At 41.3% G+C, this 23,233-nt stretch overlaps 1 protein-coding gene across 4 annotated transcripts in view; it reads right to left on the reverse strand.

Moving 5' to 3' along the window:
* RCAN2 (regulator of calcineurin 2) overlaps positions 1 to 18,448 on the reverse strand; it is an 83,278-nt gene extending 64,830 nt beyond the window's left edge. Inside the window, exons 1-3 of one of the 4 annotated variants that reach the window (XM_085576249.1) lie at positions 18,374 to 18,448; positions 15,697 to 15,782; positions 10,636 to 10,859 (exon numbers count right to left, since the gene is read on the reverse strand). In XM_085576249.1, the coding sequence (XP_085432375.1) occupies positions 10,636 to 10,857 (222 nt within the window). In that variant the 5' untranslated portion in view covers positions 10,858 to 10,859; positions 15,697 to 15,782; positions 18,374 to 18,448. Of the gene's footprint in view, positions 1 to 10,635; positions 10,860 to 14,396; positions 14,439 to 15,696; positions 15,783 to 18,151 lie in introns of those variants that run through there. The other 3 variants (XM_085576250.1, XM_021529740.3, XM_085576248.1) reach the window with 3 other exon arrangements.
* Between the last annotated feature and the right edge of the window lie 4,785 nt (positions 18,449 to 23,233).

The following is a 23,233-nucleotide window of genomic DNA, read 5'->3' on the forward strand; positions in this document are numbered from 1 at the left end:
CCCTGTCCCAGGAACTCAAAGAAAACCATGTAAAAATGACTCTAGAAACTGACAGAAGGCTGGTTCAGATAGCCCTGTGGCTCAATCCAACACAACCTCAGCCATGTAAAATACCCATTCCCTTCTCTTCAAGACTGCTGGTATTTCAGTCTGAGTGAACTGACTTTGCTTTCAGTCAGGGATACCACAAAAACCAGCTGTTTAACAAACAAAAACAAAAAAAAAAAAAACCCAAAAAATAAAAGGAAAAAGAAAAAAATCACCAAAAGCTCAGAAGAAGTAATACAAAATTAGCATCCAAAAGAGTAATGAAGAATAAAAATAAAAGAGACATGGGTTTCTTGACTTTATCATGGCTTTTGTAAGTCAGCCCATGGTACACATCAGTCTGATATCAAGGTCTTAACACAGGGGACATCTCTCCCTGCATTCAGGGCTGGTACCTCATTTGCTCATCATTTTCAGAAGTTCCCAGCTTGTTCTTCCCTTGTAAGGCAGCCACACACTGGAAACACAGGGATGAAACCATCAGATTTTTCCCCAGTGCTGGTTCCAGTAAAATGAAATGGAACACTTTTATATTCTGTATGCTGCAGTCTTATAATGTCTTTATGCTTTTTTAACTCACAAGACAAGGTAAAGCCAATATACGCAGATCTGAGTCCACTCTGCTGCAGTGCAAGAGTTGCTTTCATTACTCTCTTGTCAGAGATATTGTAATTTTTTTCCCATTTTACTTTCATCTTAACTTCCAGCTCATTAGCCCCTATCACATGGAAGGCTTCTCTTATCCCTCCAAGGCAAACACATTACATCTACCACATCTGCAATGCCTCTGCTTCTGGATTAAGTTTCAAAGCCCACTACAAAGGTTATGTAACATAAGCAGGGTAGAGTGTCCAGAAAATGCAATTGAATTAGAAGAAAATAACCTAAAAGTAATTACATTAAGCCAAGACAATTTAAAAAAGTACATTCACACACACTACACAGGAAACTGAGAACTTGAGCAAAATCCTCACTGGTGGAATGGTATCAGCAGATCTTGCTGCCTCAGGATTGGACCTGAGCACAAAACCATGGAGAAATCTTCGCAGTACTGCAGCAAATGTTAAAATTTCCATCAGCTGGAGAAGAATCAGGAATTCAGCTGGCACAGAAGAAAACATGTTTTCAAATGCACAGAAGTAACTGATAATTCGTATCACCTTGATTCACCTCTGATCTCTCACATTTGTGCCCAAATTGGTTGCAGATTCTTAATTAATGCCACAATCTTAAAAACACCGTCTCTCCCTTCTCCACCCTGTATTTTCTCACATTACCTCCTCATATCCCTCATTTTCTAAGACAATATTCCTCTTCAAGCAGCATTTTTTACCCACCTCTTTTAACTATTAACTTATTAATTGCATTTAACTCTTTCACAGTGTTAACATATATTTTGTATTAAATATTTGAGAAATTCCCTTAAATAAGTGGAAATTACAGTTGTAAATTTACTACTTTGAATGTGATTAAACTGTAAGGTTGCTTCTGCAAACACGGTGTCATTGTGCACTACTAATGAAGGCTGACCTTCATTCAGCAGCCTTTTCCTTGGGCCAGAAAACTGATAGCAGAACTTGTGGTGGGATTAGGACCTCTGATGCTATTAAAATAAAGAACAGCTGTTGCCCTAACCACATTAGAATGGCTTTACTGCACTTTTTGATTACTATCAGCTAGAAAAACAGGATATTTGTTGACTTCAGAGTGACAGTTTGCTGGAGGGAGAAGGGCAAAACTGTGTTTGATTATTAGCAGATATTTGTTGATAAGAACTACTTAGTGGAACAAACCAAAGACGCTTCTATAAATTACATAAAGGCAGCTTTTCCCTTTGGGAGCTGTAGCTCTTGCTCATGTCAGCAGATACCAGAAGGGTTGACTTCTTCCTTTAATATGCAATGTGCCAGCATCAGTTTCAATGAGGCCCAAGGAAGTTCCTGCAGAGTTCATGGCTGTGCTTTATTTCAAGTGTGACCTGCTATCTTATCATCTTGGCTTTCATTGCTTTATAAAAACATGCCATGACTTAGATTGCCAGACAAGAAAAAAAAAAAAAAAAGGGAAAAACACCCAAACTGGACTAACACTGCTCAAGAATAGCAAGTATCACCAGCTACAATAAATATTATCATCCCAGAAAACAATATATCCTATCATCCTGGAGAAGAAAGGCTCAATATTCCATACCCATCCAGTATTTTCAAGAAGGGTAAGCAGAAGGAAAACTCCACCAACACCAAAACTCAGTCAGCAGAAGTCCCTGGCTGAACCCTCGTTCCAGCTAACCCTGCTGGAGTTCAGAGGAAAGCCACACCAGCCTCAGTGTTCCAGGACAGATCCAACTTCCTCAAAGATCAAAAGGCATTTGAGTATAGGAATTTAGTTCATCTTATTACAGGAGACAGACAACTGCCAAGTGGAATCTTAACCTAAATTTGCACAGTGTTTAGGGATATCTAAATCAGACCTACCCACAGTTTATCCTACAGTGGCCATTGTGCTGGAGAAAGGAGTAATTAAGAGGATGATTTTTTACTGACTTACACACAAGACCTTGCAATTCCCTATGGCTCCCAGAGCCTGTTTACTTATGTAATAACAGAAGGCCCTCATTAACCTTGGCATGGATTTACTAACACCTTTGTTGAAATGTCTCATTATTCAAAAATCTGTATTTTAGTAAAACTGGTAAAAAAATTATATTCCTGTTAAAAAAAAAAAAAAAAGGAAATACCCTGAATGGTCCTTTCCCAAGCAAGATTTCCTACCCAGCCTCGTTTGAGATAACACATTCCCTCTAGACTGTGGAGTAGAATACAGCCACAGAAAGCCAACACTAGAAGAATTTTTCCATAGTTGCTCTTAAGGAAAAAAGTACATTTCCAAATTTAAAAAGCAGACAGTAACTGCTGTCTTGTGTGTTCTGGAAACAACATTAATCAGGTTATTTTTGTAATTTACAAACAACTAGTATAGCTAAATGCTTTGAAGCACTAATTCAGATTTCAGCTGCAATGGATACAGGCCTACCTTTAACCCAGTTGGTTTTTTGCCAAGCACATTCTCCCATCGAAACAAGGGCATTTGTGCTACCAAGAACACTGTGCATGGATGGGAAAATAATCTCAAGTACTGTAACAATTATTATACAGGATCCACATGACAGACAGTGGCCTTTCAGACCCAGAAATACTTGTTACTAACTTTTTGATAGATTGAGGTGTTTTTTGTTTTAAAAAAACCCAACACAACACCAGCAGCTCCACAAAAACACCAAACCATATTTTTAGAGCAGGATTGAACATTGATGCAATTGAGGAATATTCAGAGCTGGGTAATTCCTGCATGCGAACAGCATCATCTCCAGAACAACCCAAGAGAAGATGGAAGGAATGCCTAATCTACACTGACACCTCCTTACAGCTCCTCTGGAAATTCTGCAGATCAGCTCAGAGGAAATTACCATCAGAGCCTATATACATACATAAATGCAAGTTGTCTTGTTAAAAGCTACAAGAGCAGCCTTAAATCATCTTCTTATAAATATGCATTGACATTCTGAATATGCAAAACACACCAATCAAAATTAACTCATTTTATGGCTCTGAACCACAATGAATACTCAACAGATCCCAAATGTCAATGAAGATGAACTTCCCTACTTCACCTTCTCCAGTAAAACTTCACCTCCTTATGGTTACTGTGGCTTGAGTCCTAAGGAGTTCCAGAGATGTTTTGTGGGTCTTACTGCCAGTCATGTTTAGAGAGTTCAAAAGCTACAGTATCTCCACCTCTATGAAGTTAATGCTTTTCTTATCGGAGCCCCTCAACAGAACTCACACCTGACTTGTGAGCAAAGCACAGGAACAACAGCTACAGGGAGGAACTGTGACACCACATCCCATTCCATGTGCCAGCACAGAACCGGATAACAAGGGCCAGCAGCTTCACAATGGGGTAAAAGGGAGGTTTATGAATGACAAATACAGAATCATAGCATAGTTTGGGGTGGAAGGGATCTAAAAAGATGCTCTAGCTCCAATCCCTGTGATGGGCAGGGACACCTTCCACTAAACCAGGCTGCTCCAAGCTCCAACCAAGTTGGCCTTGAACACTTCCAGGGATGGGGCATTCACATCTCTCGGCAACCTGTGCCAGGGCCTCATTACTCTCACAGTAAAGAATTTCTTCTAAATATCTAATGTCAACCTACCCTCCCTTTGGTTTAAGGCCATTTTAAGGCCTAATATCAACAGCTTCTTTCAGTTGTAGTGAGAACTTTCATAATGAGGCTGAAAAAAATCAGGCTTACCACTCCAGCAGTCTGAGGGAATATCAGATGCAGAGCATGGAAGACCACAGGTGTTTTCAGACAAAAAAATGCACTGCTTAGAGATAGTTCATAGGAAAAGTATTTGAAATTAGTTACAGAAAAAAAAATGCAATAGAAAATGAACTTCAGAGTGCATATTTCTTAAAGCAAGAACAGCTTCCTAAAGCTTTATTTTAGTGCTTCCAAAAGTACATACAAAAAAAGCAGTGCTTGGCTGTCTGCAAACAAGCACCCAGGGAAAAGTGCAAAATAGCATTCCCAGGGGGCAGCTGTGATTCATGAAGGACACTTCTCCTACAGCCACTCTTTGCAAGCTTTCTGTATTTTCATTTTATTAGATGCACAGACAGAGCATAGCAAAGAAACACTTCCATTTTCACAGAATGCCAGGGACTAACACTCATCCCATTTATAAAGCAGGACAGAGAAAAGTAGGTAGACTCCATAGCAAGAGGCACAGTCTGCTTCAAGAGGCAGCTTCTGATAATGTTATCATATCAACCACCACCAACCTTAAAAGGTAGAAAAACTGAAAGTAAAGCAAAGCAACAGCAAGTGTACTAGGAAGGCAAAGTGAAGCCTGCATTCCTTTCCAGCCTTGGAGCCTGACTTCATCTTTGCTAGGGTGACCTTCCACTGGGTCCAGGCTTGAATACTAATATTAGACTAAAAAGAAGTGTGCCACCCTCTAAATATAATGATGACTCAACACCTGGAGGCTTCAGTGATGTAATATGAACAAAGAGATTCTGACTTCACAATCTAGATGCTTAAAACTCAAATCAAAAGGAACAGATCTTCCTTCCCCTGCAGACACAAAGCCTGCCTAGAGCCTCCCAGAGCATCATCTTGAATTAGCCGGTAGGAAAAGGGAACTCAAGAAACATTTCACACATGGCAGCAGACACACTGGCTCCACTTTGTTTAAAAGGAGCACTGAACAGACACATTTCAATTATCTGCTTCAGTCAAAGAATCAGCAGAAAGTTTCAGTTCCAGAATTAACATATAAACATTAAAGACAGCATACCAGTGAGCAGTCCAGTGTCTTTCACTGAACCTTAAAAATAAAAATAGCAGCATGAAAATGGGCTTTATTGAGAAATCTGAATGCAAGTACAAAGGGAAAAAAGGCTTTACAAGTAAGGCTATGAAGAGCTCTTAAAGCATCACCCTTGGACAAATATTTCAGCACCCACTTGAGGGAGCCTTAAATATTGTTCAGGATCCAAGTTCAATAATAAATCTTAAAAAAAACAAGTCAGAGAAAGTCTAACAGAGGCTTCTGCAGTAAGAGCAAGCAATCATCCAATATATGTCAATAATATTGTAATGTGAATCCCTCACGAAAATAGTAATTGTTTTAATAGTAAAGTCCTTCTATTAAAATAGGATTATCTTTTCCATTGGCTTGTTAGTTTGACTTTTCTTCTTCCTGTCCCATCCCAGCTCCATCAAGTTCGCAGTTCAGAAGATGCATTTTTAATCACCTTCAATCCCCAATCTTGCATTCACACACTGGCCCTCTGCATCAGAAGAATTAACAAGAGATGTTCACAGAATCACAGATTGTAGGAGGTTGGAAAGGACCTCTGGAGGTCATCTTTTCCAACCCACCCCTGGCTCAAGCAGGGCCAGCTCAAGTTCAGCTACCCAGGACCACATCCAGACAGCTTTAGAGTATCTCCATGGAGAGGGAGAGATTGCACCACCTCCCTGGGCACCCCGTGGTATCACTGCCACAGTAAAAAAGTGTTTCCTGATGTTCAGAGGGAACCTTCTGCATTTCAGGTCATACCTGTGGCCTCTGCTCCTGGCACTTGACACTACTGAAAAGAGTCTGGATCAGCCCTCTTTGCACCCTGTCTTCAGGCGTTCACACACATTCTCAGATCCACCTGAGCCTTCTCCAGCTCAACAAGCACAGCTCTCTTGGCCTTTCTTCAGAGCAGACAGGCTCCCATCCATTCATCTCTGTGACCTCCCTCCAGTACGTCTATGTCTTGCTCATGCTGGAAATTTCAGAACTGGAAGCATTTGATCAGTATTTTCTCATGCAAAAATAATAATAGTATCTCCTATTGGTTTAGATTACATTGGCAAGAAAAAGCACTTGGTAGACTTTGGCTATCATTGCCTAGGCAGCTTCACCATAACTAAAATGCTCAGAAAGTGATGAAACATTCTTTATCTGGAATAAAACTATCAAGTTTAATCGGTGCACCTTCCAATTTGAGCCAAAAGAATGGAAAAAAAAGGAGCGTGCAGCTTCTAAAATGCTTGAGGAAACACATCCTTCTCTCATGAAAACATATTCTAATAATGAATATTATTAGCTTTGTGTAAGTATCTCCTGAGGCACTACAGCATCTGAAGAAACCATCCTAAGAGACAAAGATGCTTCACTTTGACAGTGTGTTTACCAGTCCCAGCCTGAAGGAAGTTTAAGTCACAGAACAGAAAGGTTGGTTTTACAAAACAGTGATACACACATAAAGCACAACAAAAGAGTTACCAGCCAGAGTTTAAGGGCTATGGGTAGCAATTAATTGCTGAAACACTAGAATACCAACCCTCAGGAGTTATCAGCGTCATGGCCATTGGCTCACCAACACACTTGATTTGTCAGGAAAGCTAAAAGGAGCAGCACCCCCCCATTCAGTCACTCTACCAGCCAAAAATAAGTCTCACTTTTGCCATATCTTACTCACACATAAATAGTCCCATCAATGCGACAACGCCCAGGGTTAAGGCGTAATTTTATTTTTAGCTTCTTTACAGTAAGACTTCCATGACCCAACCAAGTCAGTGCCGTACACTCCAAAACACCAAATTAATCTGCCCCTACCATTAACAGCTTTATGCCAAAACAAATGATCAGAACACAGGACAGTGACAGGGGCACAACTGAATACGATCCCAGCTTAGCAACAGATTATCCTGTTGGATAATCTTTCCCACACCTTTGCTGAATTTTAGGAACTAAAAAGCTCTGTATTTCGAGCACACTGTAAAGAAGGTACAATTTCATTTTGCATAGGAATGTGCAGGCTGTCCATGATGGGAGTGGAGATAAGCAAAGCCACCTCCCCTCAGCTACAGCAAGCTGCTATCCTTTTGATATTCTTTTCAGCATCTTGCTAAAACATCCTGCACAAATTCCTAAATGCCCATAGTATCAACCCAGTTATCTGGGGTGTTCTCCTGGCCCAAGCACACATTTCTTCCCAGGAACACAGGCTGGAAGGTAGGAAAATATTTTTTGACCAGATGCTCTATTACTGAAGCAAGATCAGTTGTAGGTAGCATTAACCTATATTCCCTTTTCTTCAGTGTTTCAAGGCAGTCAGTTCCAAGCAGCTTCCTTGAAGCCTGATGGCAAAATCATCTCCAGAGTCCACAACTCCTCAGGCTCAGGATAGTGAGACCTCAGGTTGCCAGCCAGGGAAAACCAAAGCCTGTGTCTTTCCCTGCAAAGGACTCGGCCTTCAGCTGCCAGAGATTCTCACCTTCAGGTGCCATCATTGCTTTTGACAGGAGACAGAATTCCTTCTAAGAGGGATTGTAGACATGCAGCACTGGTGAAAGGGTATTTCTGACACAGGACTCAGAACAAACCAAATCAGCTTATCCCCAGCACAGGTGTACGTGCTGCCAGCAGCTACCTCAAGTCCATGTTCCAGCACAGTCTGGAATTTACCCTGTATCTGATACAAAGGAGTTTAATGCCTTCAAATAAAAACCTGTCTTTAGTGAGTGTATTACTTAGATATTAGTGTGTTAGAAGTTTGAACTTGACATTTCAGCCCCTTGGACATCTCAGATAATGTAATATAGTAAAAAAGGGTGACCTCAACAGGGAAGAAACGATGTCTGGCTCCCAGTCAGAAAGCTGAAGGATCTGCTTTATTAAAACTATATTACATTAATACACTATTTAAAGAGAGACTATCCTATCCTACCTATTTCTTATTTACCTATCAACTAAAGACTCGTGACTTCTCTGCTGAGAGTCCGAGGCACAGCAGGATCCAATTGGTCATTGAACCCAAACAACCTTCACCAGAAACCAATCAAGCAAACACTTCAGGTAAACAATCTCCATACCACATTCCACATGGGGAAAACAAAGGAGCAGAGATAAAGATTGTTTTCTCTTCTCTCTGTGCTTTTCCTGAGAGACAGAATTATGTCTCTCTGTCCAGAGAATGTGAATGCCACAATGTAACTTTAGAACTAACACAGCAACTTCTTTACTTTAATGGTGTTCCATGCTAAAGCCACTCAGAATTTTCCACACCAAATCAAACCAGCCATTTACAATGAGGGGCTTCTCTGGCTTCCTGTACTAGCTAACTTGTAACTTCCAATCATACCTTCACTTTACTCCTAAAAGTGCAGGTCAAGAGTAAAAGTCAAAAATACATTACAAAAAGCTTTACTTTCTGTAGAATGAAAACCACAATTAAATAATTCTAGATATAACCATTACTATAGTACATACTTTTTAGAAGTTTATTGTACCATTACATATACTTTGGATCAATACATAATTGAAGATATGACTGTTACCATCATTTATGAATAGTGACCATGTGAGATTTTAAAATTTAGCTCAGCAACTTGACAATATTTTTATTTTGAATTCACGTGTGCTCTTATCTTGCAGCAACAGTTATTAATAGAAAGGATTATGGGTATTAATCAACTGGGAACACAAGAACATGTTCTACAGGAATAATAAAAACTATAATCAACTCCCCAGGTTCTTGGATTTAATGTAAAATCTGAAGGTAATCCTATCTCCTTAAATAGAGACTTAGAGGAGTAACCACTTACCTGCAAACAGAGCTTCAACTCACAGCATGCACAGGGCTCTTACAGACTCGCACGTGGCACAGAACATCCACCTCCACAACCCAGCTGCTATTCTTAAGCCATATCCTTAAGTCCTGCAAGTCTTTGGGGATTGCTATCCCACATACTTACATAATCACCCATTCCATTTTCTAACTAAGCCATCAGCTAAATACCAGAATGCAGCTCTCAAAAGGGAAAGATCAGGAGCAAGTAGGGATAGAATCTCTGCAGGGTAAAGAAAGAGTCCCTACTTCCAGGTGGGCTTCTGCTTTCTTCCTTTAAAGCTGGACTTTCAGACACCTTCAACTTTAGTCAAGTTCATTACCAGATGGTGAGAAAATTCTGGAAAATGGCAGAATGTAAATGCAATATGCTTATTAGCAAAAGGCCTGTTCAATAAAATAGGGAACTGTTTTTCAAAATTGCAGTTTAGAGTGTAGAATTTGTAATATATAAATGCACACTTTAAAGCTCATATTGCAGCACTAACCTATATTACTCAAACATACACAAGACATTATTACAGAAGACAAAAATGCCTAAATAACTAAACACAAATAATTCCACTTATACAGCCTCACCAGACATCACTTTCAGTACCTTTAATGGGAGCCTGTATCCTTAGAAGTCTTGTTTTATTCCTCTTTAATCTGGCAATCCTCCCACTAAAAAGTCTTTGTCCATTCTGGCCAGCTCTGGTCCCGGTGATTTTGTAGTTTTATCTGGATACCTCAGACAGTTTCAGGCAAAACCCACTGTACCACTGCCAGCTTGTTTGTGAATTGAAAATTCTGAACAGAACACTCAAGTAGCTTGAGATGTGCCTATAACAATTAGCTCAGACTCATTTCATCAGACAATAAAGCCCCAAGCTATCAGTTTTATATTCTTGAAGTCTCAGTCAGAAATAATACTAGACTAAGAAACAGAAACTGAATGCTTCCTGCAAGAGTTGCTTTTTTGTTATTATCTTTAGACCATGTTGTTCTCAACATTGTTTTAGATTAATTGCAGAGTTCAAAATATTGTCATAAAGTTTCTCATGTGTTTTTATCTAGAAAATCTGTAGTGAATGAGAGTGAGAACACAGTATTACAGACAACTTAAAACACATCAGACCTTATGTCTCTTCTCTATATGAAAAGAGTTTGGAGTGTGGCAGGTGGTGGTCTCTTATCCAAATTAGCAATCAGTAAACAAAAGGAAGAGGTCTCAAGGCATGCCAGGGGAGGTTTACCTTGGATATTAGAAAAAATTATCCACCAAAAGGGTTGTCTAGCATTGGAACAGGCTGCCCAGAGAAGGGGTTGAGTCACCAGCCACTGACAACAATAAACAGATATAAAACATAGGTTTCTCTTACAGGGAAAATTTGGAAACAGACACTGTACCTTACTGTCCTCATCCTCAAACACAGACTGGTGAACATTACAAGCGAAGAGAGAATTTGGGAGATCGTTGAAATCAATTATTTCATGGAAATCTTCCTCTGCAAAACATCTCTTTATGCCGTTGTCTCCATTGATAGAGTAGAGTAGGAAGCGTCCTCCATCCTCTGGGATGCAGCCATACTGGCCAAGGCCCCGCATTCCAAAGTAAGAATCTCCCCTCATCCCTGGCAGCACAGAGAAGATAACATCACTCAGTTACACAACAATTTTAAACATTCCACATCCACAAGGTAACCCAGAGATTCTGAAGTCTGGGGGCTCCATTTGTAGAAAGTGAATTTCACACTATTTCAAGGCAACAATGGCCTCTGACGCAGGGCACTAAGACCAGTCTCACTAAGGTTCAAACAGGAACTTTAACTTCATTTATTAGCACAGAAAAGGCCTAACCATACCAGTACAAGCCTCTGAACACAAGCAGAAGAGACATTACTTAAAAGCCCCTTGCCGTATGAGAAAATAACATGCTGTATTTGGGTTTAAGAGAACCATGTTTGTTAATGGGAAGGTTGCTGGTGCTTTTGAGTCTGCAGCCAGCTCAGGAAGCATAACGCTCAGGGTAAGAAGTTTGAAAATAACTTTGAAATTTAAAGCAGGCTTCAAGAAATAAAAACCAAAATAAAACACCCTTATGGAAGGGAGCATGAACACAGCATCATCAAAAGCCAGTACAACCAAGACTGCTACAATCTCTGCTATACAGAACACAGCCAATTTTTTCTACAGCTTAAGTACAGAACTTAGACTGGTTTTCAAAGCTCATTAGCAATTTCTTTGCATCTTAATCACACTAAGAAGCAAATAAAGTTGTGGGAAGAGTGGACTCGATGACTTTCAGCACTTTTAGGAAAGTCCTGCTGATTTTGGAGCCTTTATCCCAAATGCATCAGTATAGAAAGGTAATTTTAAGGCATACAAAATGATGGGCACACATAATGAGCTCATACACGAAATGGTATCACTACTGTTGTTATGAGAGAAAGCCACATGCCAGCCAAGGGGAGTAAGTCAAGGTCCAATTAATGATCAGAGAGTTAATTAGTATTAAATCAGGTATTTAGAAGTCCTTAATAGACATCAACCTACTGCATCTACAGAGCCCCAGTAAGTTAAGTAGAAGTTTACTGGATAATAATCCATTCCCTTTTATTTGTTTCTTTCAATAACAATATGCAATCATGCTTTTCCTTCTAGCACAAGCATTTAGAGTTACATAAACTCAGCATGCTCATCTGTTCTGCTCTGCCCTTGCTCTCTTGCATACTTGCTATTCTCTATAAATAGCTGTAAATATTAGCTCAAACACACTATATAGAACTGCTGTCCAAAATTAAACCATATGGGTTTATTACACTTAATCTCAGTAAAGCTAAATTATGGAGCTAATTTGCCATGGCTGTGCCTTTCATATAACCTCTGCTCTGAAATGAGATTTGGATGATGACAGAGCACATCATTCCATAACGTTATGGAAATATCAGTAATTGTTATTGCTGGAATCTCAGGGCTAATGACAGAAGTTCTCAAGTATACAAGCTGAAGCCGTGCTCAAAAGTACTGTGTTAACCCGAGGATGGGTTTTCAGGCTATCAAATACACACTTTCCTTTCAGCAGCTTAGCCCAATACTAGCACAACCACTTCCAACTAATTTAGGTTTAGAAATTAAATCCTAATTGGAAAGAAGAAGCCTGAACAAATGGCAGAAGAGATGGCTACAAGTTCAGTAGTACACATTAGTGTAAGAGAGCTCACCATCACAGCAACATTGCCTCTGGTATTTGAACCAATTCACTTAAGCTTTGTGTTATTACACATTTCATGGTAAACACATCCAGGGAAATACTGCAAAGAAATCCTCATAGCAGCCAGAAACTTCACGTCAGAATGCAGTGTTTTCCCTAGCAAAAAGCTTTAATAAATCATCTCCTCCAAAAACAATAATCTCGAAGCATGTTTGTCATCATGTCTAGCCTGTGTCATTAGGTTTTTGGAAATGAACCTCAAGCCCAGTGTGTTACAAAACACAATTTACATGGCAGAGCAGATTTGCACGAGGGAAGAATTTCACTCACAACAAACAATTTGCAGCCAAGGAAGACACTGACCATCTTAAGAGTTACACTGGACATGCTAAAGTTGCAGGAATCTAGATTATGAATGTTAAGGCTAACAAGTTTCATACCTCCTTTCCCAAGGCATAACAAAGCTAATTGTGCAGAGCAAAGAATCTCAATTTATTGACAGAATTCAGAAAAGTCTATAGGCTTCCTCACTAAACAGTTGCCTATTTTTCTCTCCTGGAGAGCCATATTATAATAAAGTACTACATAGGAAAGCTTTTAAATTAGGAATTCAGCAAAACCACTATGACAAACAACAAAACAGAACAGGATTTTAAGTTACAACCATGAAGCTCAGGTTTTTAACCAATAACAAAATGAACATATGCTGCAGCAGCCAGGATGAGAAAATAATAAATATTTACATCATGTGGCAGTAGTCTTGCTCTGCTAGAGCTCTTGGATAGGAAAAGCTTGATTTTTTTTTTTCCAGCCAATTATTGAGACATTTTTACCCAGTGGGACTTGGGTATTGGCCAAGTCTTTTTAAGAAAGTCACTGTCTCACAGGCTCTTGGCCAGCTCTTCTCCCAGACTTGCAGGTGTCTGTGCCTGGACATGCATCTTCTACTCTTAAGATACACCGAGTTCTGATTAGTGTTCCCTCCACTAGCAAGTTAACTTACACCTGATTCTTAAATCCTCTGCCCAGTTTATGATGGGATGGTTGAGAATACCTGTATGGAATAACTGTTGTTTCACAGATTCTCCTTTGCCATGCACTGCAACATAGAAAGCAGAGCACCACAAACAGAAACCTAAGAAAATACATACATGTTCCCCAAGAGAAATAAACTGCCTATGAGCCTGAACTCAATGATAATCACAGGGGACAAACATACTTGAATCAACATTTGTTAGCAGATTTCAATCAGACGTTATCCTCAGGCATAAGATGGAAATCTGACATTCTTCCATATGAATAATGTTACACATTAAAAAATATACATATATAATACATATACGTAAAAAATCATAACTTCATATCCTCTATAACCTTAAGGCTCAGGTATCATGTTGTTGGTAGTGTTTTGTGGCTTCTTTGAAATTACTTAGCCACTTCAGGCAGTCCTCTGACAAAAAAAAATTTTCTTTCCAATTATTCAACTAATTAAGAACAAAAGAATTTACATTTCAAATCCCTTAAAACAATTAACTCTAAGTCATGTATCATCCATGAACTGGATTTTCATATGAAATAAGCCCAATTAAAAGTAATCTTTTATGTTACGATAATACAATCACTGGATCACATTCCCATTTATGTTAAAGCTCCTTTCCACAGCTTCTGAAAAAAATAGTTAACTTTTTCCCCTTAGGATCCTTTTTATATAAAAAAAAGAACAAAAAACCCCCACATAACAATAAACCATACTCACTTTCCTTTTAAAATGCAATGAGTTGAGATCAAGTTATACATTTTCTTCTCCCTTCCCAAATCATATTTTACAAATACTTGAGATCAGAAGTTGCCATACAGAATTTTTAAAAAGTGGCAATGCCATTAAAAAAATATATATATACACCAATATAGGCACTATCCAGAACTAATATTGATGCTAAATTGCCCAAAATCTTACCTGGGATCATGACAGCAAACTCTGTCAGGATTGTTCCCCTGAAAAATCTGAGACATTGAGGCAGATTCAAACCTGAGCCAAACAACTTCACATAACCCCCAGCTAAAGGTGAGCACTCGCCACATCCATTTATTCCCCTTATTGAAAGCACACCTGAATGTTATCTGGGTTATTTCTGAATTTGATGTAAGGTTTGGACCCTCAACGTTAATACATCCCACAGAATGAGAAAACCTCAAGAGTGCTGCACTTTTAACCCTTGGAGAACCACAGCAGCCACTTCCCCCCCAGACCTAGACATCACTTCACTCTGATGTGCGTTACTTTAAATTTCTCCTCCCATGGTCCGGGCATGCAAAGGTTTCTAATTTGGGATGGCTCCAAACACAAGGCAAACACCCTTCCCACTGGCACAGATCAGGTCATGTCACAGTGTTCAGCACTGGAGACGCTGTGACCAAAATCTCTGCAGAGATTCCAAGTGGGAGCTCTGTGTTCATTCTGTTACCTCACTATTTTTAGACACAGTACACCTCTAATTAAAATTAACAGAGGCCAGCAGAAAATTATATTCACTGGTAAACAGCAGTAGCTCACTGAAGTTTCTCTTTGAAAAATTACACTTATATTTAGTATAAAACTAAAGGGTAAAAATGTACATCTTCTCATGAAGTCAGATCCTGCAGAGCCAAAACCTTGTATTGAATGAAGACAATTTGAGGACATGAAGTGTCTGAATGGACCAATGCCTTCTATATCACTGAGCTTTTACAGATTTATCCACTGTTTTTATGGAAACTAATAAGGCATTTCCTTGGTGAACATTTCCCTATCTTTAAAGTTTTTAAAAAAAATCCCTGAGGGACATCAAGAAACAAGCACATATTTCTTGAAATCACTAGGAAACTTAACTTTTTTTTATTAAACACTGCTTGCCATGACAAACAACATGACTAAAAATAGAATAAAGCAAACAAAATGTTACAAATAGGAGCTTTAAATATAATCACTATAAACTAGAAGTATTATTGAGTCCTGAGTGCAAACCTGGAAACCATAATCTGCAGGAATTAAGAAAATTTGGAGAAAAAAACAAAGCAAGAAAAGTTGCAGTTGCTTTTGTAGAAGGGTCCAGGAGAAGTGTAGGGATTCCATCTTGGCTCCTACTGAAAAAAAACAGCCCAAATAAAGCAATTTTTACCATAATTCAAAGGCAGGGGAGAGGCAAGAGGGGAGAAATCAAACCCAGTTAATAAGATTTTACTGAAAGAATAATTTTTTACTTAAAATATTCACTGACTTTACAGTAGCAGAGCCATCAATTTCAGTGGTGTCAGCCTAGGGCTGCATCTCCTGCTGGATCCAACTGGCTCCACACTGAAGGCTCTGTCAGAAAGCACAAATGTATCAGGGAAGGTCACAGAATAACTTACTGGAAGTTCATTCCACTCTGCACAATGAACACTGGAGATGAGCATTATTTTTAATGGTGCTAATTCTTCACTGTGGAAAGCTCCTATGGACTTAAATAGAGGCTTTTTACTTAATTAGAAAGAGCTGAACTGGACCACACATGACAGGATTAATGAACCTTTGCAGCCTCAAAAGCAATAAGGACTATAGTGACCCCCCTCCCACAGCCTTCACCCTGACCTCCCACCTGGGCAAATTCCCTTACAGGAATCAGAATTACCAGCACAGGGAAATCCACTCACATTTGAGCTCCAGTTGGGTTAGCACCGCACAAAAATAGTGCCAATCTCCACTTTTCCTCTTACAAAAGTGGCAGATATGAGGAAGAGGATTTTTTTTTTCCCTAAATGCTAACTGGTGCAAATCCCAAATGTTCTAATCCTTTCCATTGACATTCTAGCCGCATTAAATTTAGCTGAGACTTGGGAACTATTTTTGGAAGCTTTTAACATCCAAAGGGACTATTCAGTTTTATTCCTCTAAAGCAGGACTGGTCAGCTCAAGCAGTCCAGGACATGAACATCACACCGAAGGTTCAGCTGTGCCTCCCACACCAGGGATGTATCCTGAGACTACAGAGAGACTCGTCTGGCATTGCCTTGCTCAGCATCTATATCTCCAGCACTGGAGCAAACAATCCAGGAGGCACTGGTGAGCCCTACCAAGCCAAAATTCCAGTGCCACTGCACCACAGGAAGGTGATACTTCGGAGCAGCCAATGCCGGGTGTGAAGATTTCCTGTACCGTTCTTAAAGTCAAGAAGCTGAGCTTCAATCAGTTGGGCACTACAGTAACCATGGCAACATTAAGGTATTCAAAGAACAAAAAAGAAAAACCAAAAAGCCTCCTCAAACACAAAGAAACCAGAACAAGCCTCCTGATCACCTTCACTTGGCCTCTATGCTAATCTATTTAAAGCAAGCCAGTTTCATAAGGGGCACACAGCATTAGAGTGTCACAGGCCTTCAGCCAGAGCTGTCACCTCACACAGAGGTCAGTGGAACACTCGTTCAGCAGCCCTCCAGCTTGCAACCTGAAATTCAGAACTGAGCCCCGTGTCTCACCCACAACTACCTGCAACGGGAGCCATTCACAGGGCTTAACTCCTGGAAGACACTCGGGGCACAACAGTAACTTGGAATAACATTTCAAAGTTTCCTCCTCTAAAAGGATTTCCTGCTAGAACAATCAAGTAATTTATAAATTAAGTAATGACATACATTTTCTACCCAATGACAAACCCAGCTACTGAATCTGAACACAAGCTACAATACTTGGAAGGGGACAGACAAACTGAATCACACACCTGACAACTTCTCGGAAGTTTAAGGACATATCCTGCTGTTAAAGGTACCAAAGACTAGTTAACAGAGATGATCATCTAAAGAAAATCTTCTGTCCTTGTTTACTGTTAGCAGTTTTCTGTAATGCTTTATATTCTCAGAGTATTCAGACTTCCATCTGTACAATGATGATGGGTAACTATATCATTTAGCTTCACTACAAGATAAATGCAGCAGTTTCTTTACACTAATAATGTATTTTCATAGAATAGGGGTTTTCCTTTTCATCAGGTCAGCCACTCTAAGTAGCTAAAAGACCAAACCATTTCCAAGGGCAAAATTTGAAAGCCAAAGACAGAAGTTGGTGTAAATTATAAACCTTGATTAAACTACAATTCTTATTTATATGATTTCTTTCAGCTGTACAAACTTATCATACATTTGCTTTTAGGAACCTTCATTAAATGCCAAACTCAAGAAATAAAGGAAATAAAGAGGTACAAAAGAATATAGGAGAGGTGAGGGGAAAAAAAAGCCAAACCAGCAAGTTTGGAGAGCTATCTATTACATAAGCATCAAATTATATTGGCTTGGGATCACTGAATCACAGAATGGTTTGGGTTGGAAGGGATATTAAAAACCACCTCGTTCCAGCCCCCTGCCATGGGCAGGAGCACCTTCCACTATCCCAGGCTGCTCCAAGCCCCCTACAAGCTGGCCTTGGACATTTCCAGGGATTGGGTATGCACATTTTCTCTGGGCAACCTGTGCCAATGCCTCCCCAGCCTCACAGTAAAGAACTTATTCCTTAATATCTAATCTAAACCAGCCTTCCTTCATTTCAAAGCCATTCCCCTTCGGCTACAGCAGCCAAGTTTAAAGCATCCCGGGAAGAGCCCCTCTCACAGGACTGCCGGCGCAGCCCTGCCCGAGCGCCCGGACCCCGACCTGCTCCCAGCACGGCCGCAAACCTCCTTCCCGCTTCCCACCCCTCCTCACGAGCTCCTCCGCATCCCATCGGGGGAGACACCGGCCCCGGCCCCAGTCCCTCCCGAAGGGCGGCCGCGCATCCCCCGCGCCCTAGAGCCCCGGGTGGATGGAGCCCCGAGGGCAGCGCGGCGCCGGGGCAGGACCGCGGGGCGGTTGCATAACCCAGGTCTGCCGGACAGCGCTGCGGCCCCGGCGGGGAAGGAGCCCCGGGGGAGGCGGCCGTGCCCTTACCTGCGGCTCGCTCGCCCTTCCCTGCCCGTCCGGAGTGCGCCTCGCTCCGCGCCCAACGCTCCCTCAGAGCGCCCCGCGCCCGCCAAGGTGGAGGACGGGGCGGCCCAATCAGCAACGCCTCCGCCTAAACAGGCAGGAGGCGCCGCCAATGAGAACGCGAGGAGCGCGTCGATCCCGCCTCCCGCACTCCCGGCCACGCCCCCGCTCCCGCGGCGACCCTCCGGGACTCGGGGAGCGGCGGAGCCCGTGAGGGAGCGGGGTCGGGCACGGGAATGGACGGGGACAGATGAGTGCGGCCAGGCGAGCCGGGCAGGGGATGTGCGGGGACAAGGGATGACCGAGGACAAGTGGCAGGTGTGTGGGGACAGGCGAGAGGGAGGCAGGACGGGTGAGCGGCACAGGGTAGTGAGGTGACACGGGAGCCGGGCGGGAGCTCCTGACGCCCCAGCAGACGGGGAGCGGCAGGAACCGGCAGAGTTCGGTGTTCTCCTGGCAAAGCTGCTCTCCCTCAAGGAGTCAGTGCCCCCATCCTGAGGGTGAGGCGGGACTGGGTGAAGTCAGGTGGGGTGGGATGGGATGGCTTAGGGTAGGGAAAAGGTGGGGTAGGGACATCCAGGATGGGTTGGAATGGGAGTGGAGAGGGGTGGGATGGGGGGAGCTTATAAGGTACGGTAGGGAAGAGGTGGTGTGGGATGGAATGGGATGGAGTTGAAAGGAATGAAATGGAATGGAAGTGAGGAAAGATGGTGTATGAGAGAGGTGGGATGGGATAGAATAGGGGTGAGAAGGGGTGATGGGATAAGGTAGGGGAGAGGTGGGTGGGATGGGCATCCTCACAGTGCCGGGCACCTCGCCATGGCTTTAGTGACAACCCCTCAGGCCCTCCTGTGGCGATGTTGCAGGGGTCCTACTTACTCTCCCAAAACTATGTTCCCCTCTGACCACCAACACCCAGACTGTCCTTTGGAGTGAGCTCCATCTGGGGCAGAGCCAGATCTTCAGGCTAACAGGTGAATCAGGGCTATCTCCCCACTACAGATGATACCAGACCAGAAGAAGCATTTGTAAGGCTCTAAAGGAAAGTCACATTTACAATGGAAAAAAGGCTGATGCTGGTCATGATTTTAAAAAGAAGAGAAAGCCCCCAGATGCCCCCAAGGCATGTTTTATTAAAAGAAGGGCTATTTTCTCTCTTCCAGCTGCACATCCGAGGCTAACACTGATTTTCTGTGGTCTCTTCGCTTTGGAATGTAATACAAAGGGATTTAATCAATAGGGTGCTACAGAAACATAAATAGGTTTTTGTAAAGATGGCTTTGAAAATCTATAGAGTGTAATGAAGAACTAGAAGACTCCCATATAATTATTAAATACCCTATAAAAATCTATGTAAGAAATAATTATCCATTAGTTTAAAATATATAAAAATATGTGTGCCATTTATAGCAGCACTTTCCAATAATAGCAGAAAATAAGTAGTGTGAAGAATGAAATCAATAGTGTATCCCACCTCATCTCTGCAGACAGCAAGGAGCACTAGAAATTGCTGGACTTGCAATAGAAGAGTTTCTTCCTAGTCCCTTAACTCAGGATTGACTTATGCCTTGATGTATATCTGGTTTAGATCCCTTTCAGGGTTTCTGCTTCAGTTTTACTTTTATTTTAAAATGTATCATATGTAACTTATAATAGTAATTATTATTTTCATTGATTTGTCCTTGTGCTTAAAATATCGATCTCTGACCATGATCTCACTGCTCTAGGCATTATGCAGAAGAGTAAGCAAACTATGGAACCACAGATGTCACTATATAAACTAATCAGATTTTAAATCAAATTATCTGCTTGTTGGTTTGTGTTTTGGGAATTAAACCTGGTATGATATTTTCCTTTGTTTCCATTTATGTGTGTTCCCTTTGCATGATGTGTTATTTTAATATTCTGAGTAGGAAGAGCATCCACTGGGCTTTTTCTGTCCTGCATTTTATGTTATACAATTTCCTCATGTCTTCTTATCTCCATCCTCTTAACTATATCTTGTGTCTCGATTTTTATTAATTTTCATATTGGGAAGAATGTTTTTATTGTGATGAAGCTGCCCTAGCATATGTTTTCCTTGTAGTAAAATAGGAATCTCTGCAGTTTTGAAAGCAAGATAACCAACCCATGCTCAGGAAAAATCAGGAAAGACAAGGTCAGCACTGGGTTTATATGCATCCAGGCACTACTGCTAAGATGAAGGGGAAAAAACCCTAAATTCCACAGCTTGCAGTGAAACATCCTTCAAAGCAGATAATGGCAGCAATTGCAGGATGTTAATATCCTGTGTTATAAGCATTAAAGATTTATATTAGGAAAGGTCACAAAATAGTATATTGTTTAGACATGGAAAAATGGTGTTGCAAAAATAATAGGATAAGAGCAATTGAGAGAAGGTCCTTTGTGGAGTCCTACCCTTCACCCTAGAGCTCAGGCTATGCACCCTGTGCCTCTTAAAGGCTGTGGCCATCTTCCCACAGCCCAAGCAGTTGCAGAGTGCCAAAACCTGGAGGAAGCTGTAATTCTGGAAAGAATACCAAAGGAGGTGATAAAACAGCTGCTACTTGCAGGATCCACAAGCATTGCTGTGAGTTCATCCCACAGAACTGAGTGGGAGTTTGTTACTGATATCCCAGAGCACAGGCTTAGCCTGTCTCCTCCAAATCCTGAGCTGCTCATTATCTTCAGTCTGCACCTGCTTCCCATCTCCAGATTTAATCTGTAAGCAAAAGTGGCCTCTCAAGTGTGCTGAAGCAGCCACTGAGAATTTCAACACAACTGAACCACTGTAACCAAAAGATTTTGCCCCCTGCCAATGTTACCTTGATTTCTGATCATCAAAATACAAACCCTGGCCAAGTCCTGCAGCCTTTGCAGATGTTCTGATGACAATTTCCCCTTTTTTAGAAGAAACAAATAAGTAATGCCTGAAAATCTGTACATTCTGAAGAACCAATACTTTATCTTTTACATTTCTGCTCACTGGGATAATCCCAAATTCTTTAGCCAGATCTGGATTATGATTTCTTGCAAATGGCTGAGTTTGGAGATTAGAATGGATAAAGCAAGTAAATTAATGGTGACTCTGTCAGCATTATATGCTTGATTGTTTCTGTTACTTTTTTAGAACACAAAAAACACAGTTGGATCCATTTAGCTTTGTCTTTTGTCTCCAGCAGCCAAGACTGGATGCTTAATAAATCAGTGTAAAAATAGGCTCTATGTTCTCCTATTTACCTTATAGGAGTAGGTAGTTCACCTTATTTACCTTCCAACAACTAGGGAGGTAGGGATTTCTGGAACTCATGGTTTAATCGAAGGTACAACACTTAGTAGCTACCAGTGGTTCTGTTCTCTAGGAGTTTTTAACTCTTTTTGAACCCCTTTGTGATTCAAAATTAACCAATTTCCACAATGTGCTGTGACAGGATAGTTCTTCACTGTGTAAAACCACTAAGTTTTACCCCTGTTTAATTGTTCCTTTGTTATAGAGGCAGTAAATTTACTGTTTATACCTTGTCACCATCATTATAGGACAAGGTGGATTGACTTAAGATGAAGGAAGAGGACGTGTTTAGATTAGATACTAGGAAGAAATTCTTCTGTTAAAGCCTTGGCACAGGTTGCCCAGAGAAGCTGTAGATTCTTCATCCCTGGAAGTGTTCAAGGCCAGACTGGAGCAACCTGGTCTAGTGGAAGGTACCCCTGCTCATGGCAGGGGTTGGAACAAGATAATCTTTTAGGTTCCTTCCAAACTCTTCTGTCATTACTTCCTAGCCTTTAATTGGATTTCCCTCCAGCTATCCCTTTTTAAATTTCATGTGGTTTTCTCTTGTTTTCACTGGGAGACTTTATCACCATCCTCTCTAGCCTATCTAATTTTACAAGAAAACACTAGTTTGAAATTTTGATTCTGCTAAAATGACTGTTGAATTTTGCTGGGTCTGGAATAGACAAGAGCTGTCTGGCCAAGGGACTTGGAATAACTCTGAGCATCTGGGCTAAAGACTTTGGGGGTCTCCTCATCTTCTAAGGGGAAGCTACTGACTCTTAACATTCAGTTCCCCTTTTAGACCGCTTCCTAGCCTCACACTGACATTTCCAGAGGGCTTTCCAGTTCTGTCTCCAGATCTCCTGCAGTGCTCTAACCAGTGTCTGTGTGTGTGTGGTTGGGGTTATTTTTTCCCCTGTGCTTTGCACTTATCACTGCTGAACTTCGTCTGCTGGTTTATCACCCAGTCACTCAGGGCAGTGAGGCAACATTGCCTCAACACCTCTCCAGTGTCTGTGTGCTCAGCACTGCAGAGCAGCTTAGCTGCAACATACTATAGAGAAAAGCAAAAATGTGCAGAGCAAACACTGGCTCTTCTTTCTTTGTATCTACAGAGCATTTTACATCGTTCTAGGTACAGGAATAATAATTGCACAAATGAAAAATTCCTGCTAAAAAGGAGACTATCCTCTACCTGCTGTAAAATTTCAGTGCCTGTAGAGCCCTTGTACACCTTACTCCATGAGCAGGTTGATCATGGAGCAGAGCTGTTTCCTTTGAGGAATTGGATATGCAGGGAAGCACATGCTGCAGCTGGGATGTCTGTTCTCTCCAAATCTGCTATGTGGGGGTCAGGCAAGTGTGGAGTCCTAGAGAGGGCTTCCAGCAGTTAAAGGGGCTACAAGAGAACTGGATAGGGACTTTTATTAGAGGCATGGAGTGGTAGAACAAAGAAAAATACCTTAAGCTGATGGAAGGCAGGGTTAAATTAAGTATTGGGAATAAATTCTTCCCTGTGAGGGTGGTGAGGCCCTGGCACAGATTGCCCA

Source organism: Lonchura striata, chromosome 3 (genome assembly GCF_050655825.1).
Source record: "Lonchura striata isolate lonStrDom1 chromosome 3, ASM5065582v1, whole genome shotgun sequence".
Lineage (NCBI taxonomy): Eukaryota > Metazoa > Chordata > Aves > Passeriformes > Estrildidae > Lonchura > Lonchura striata.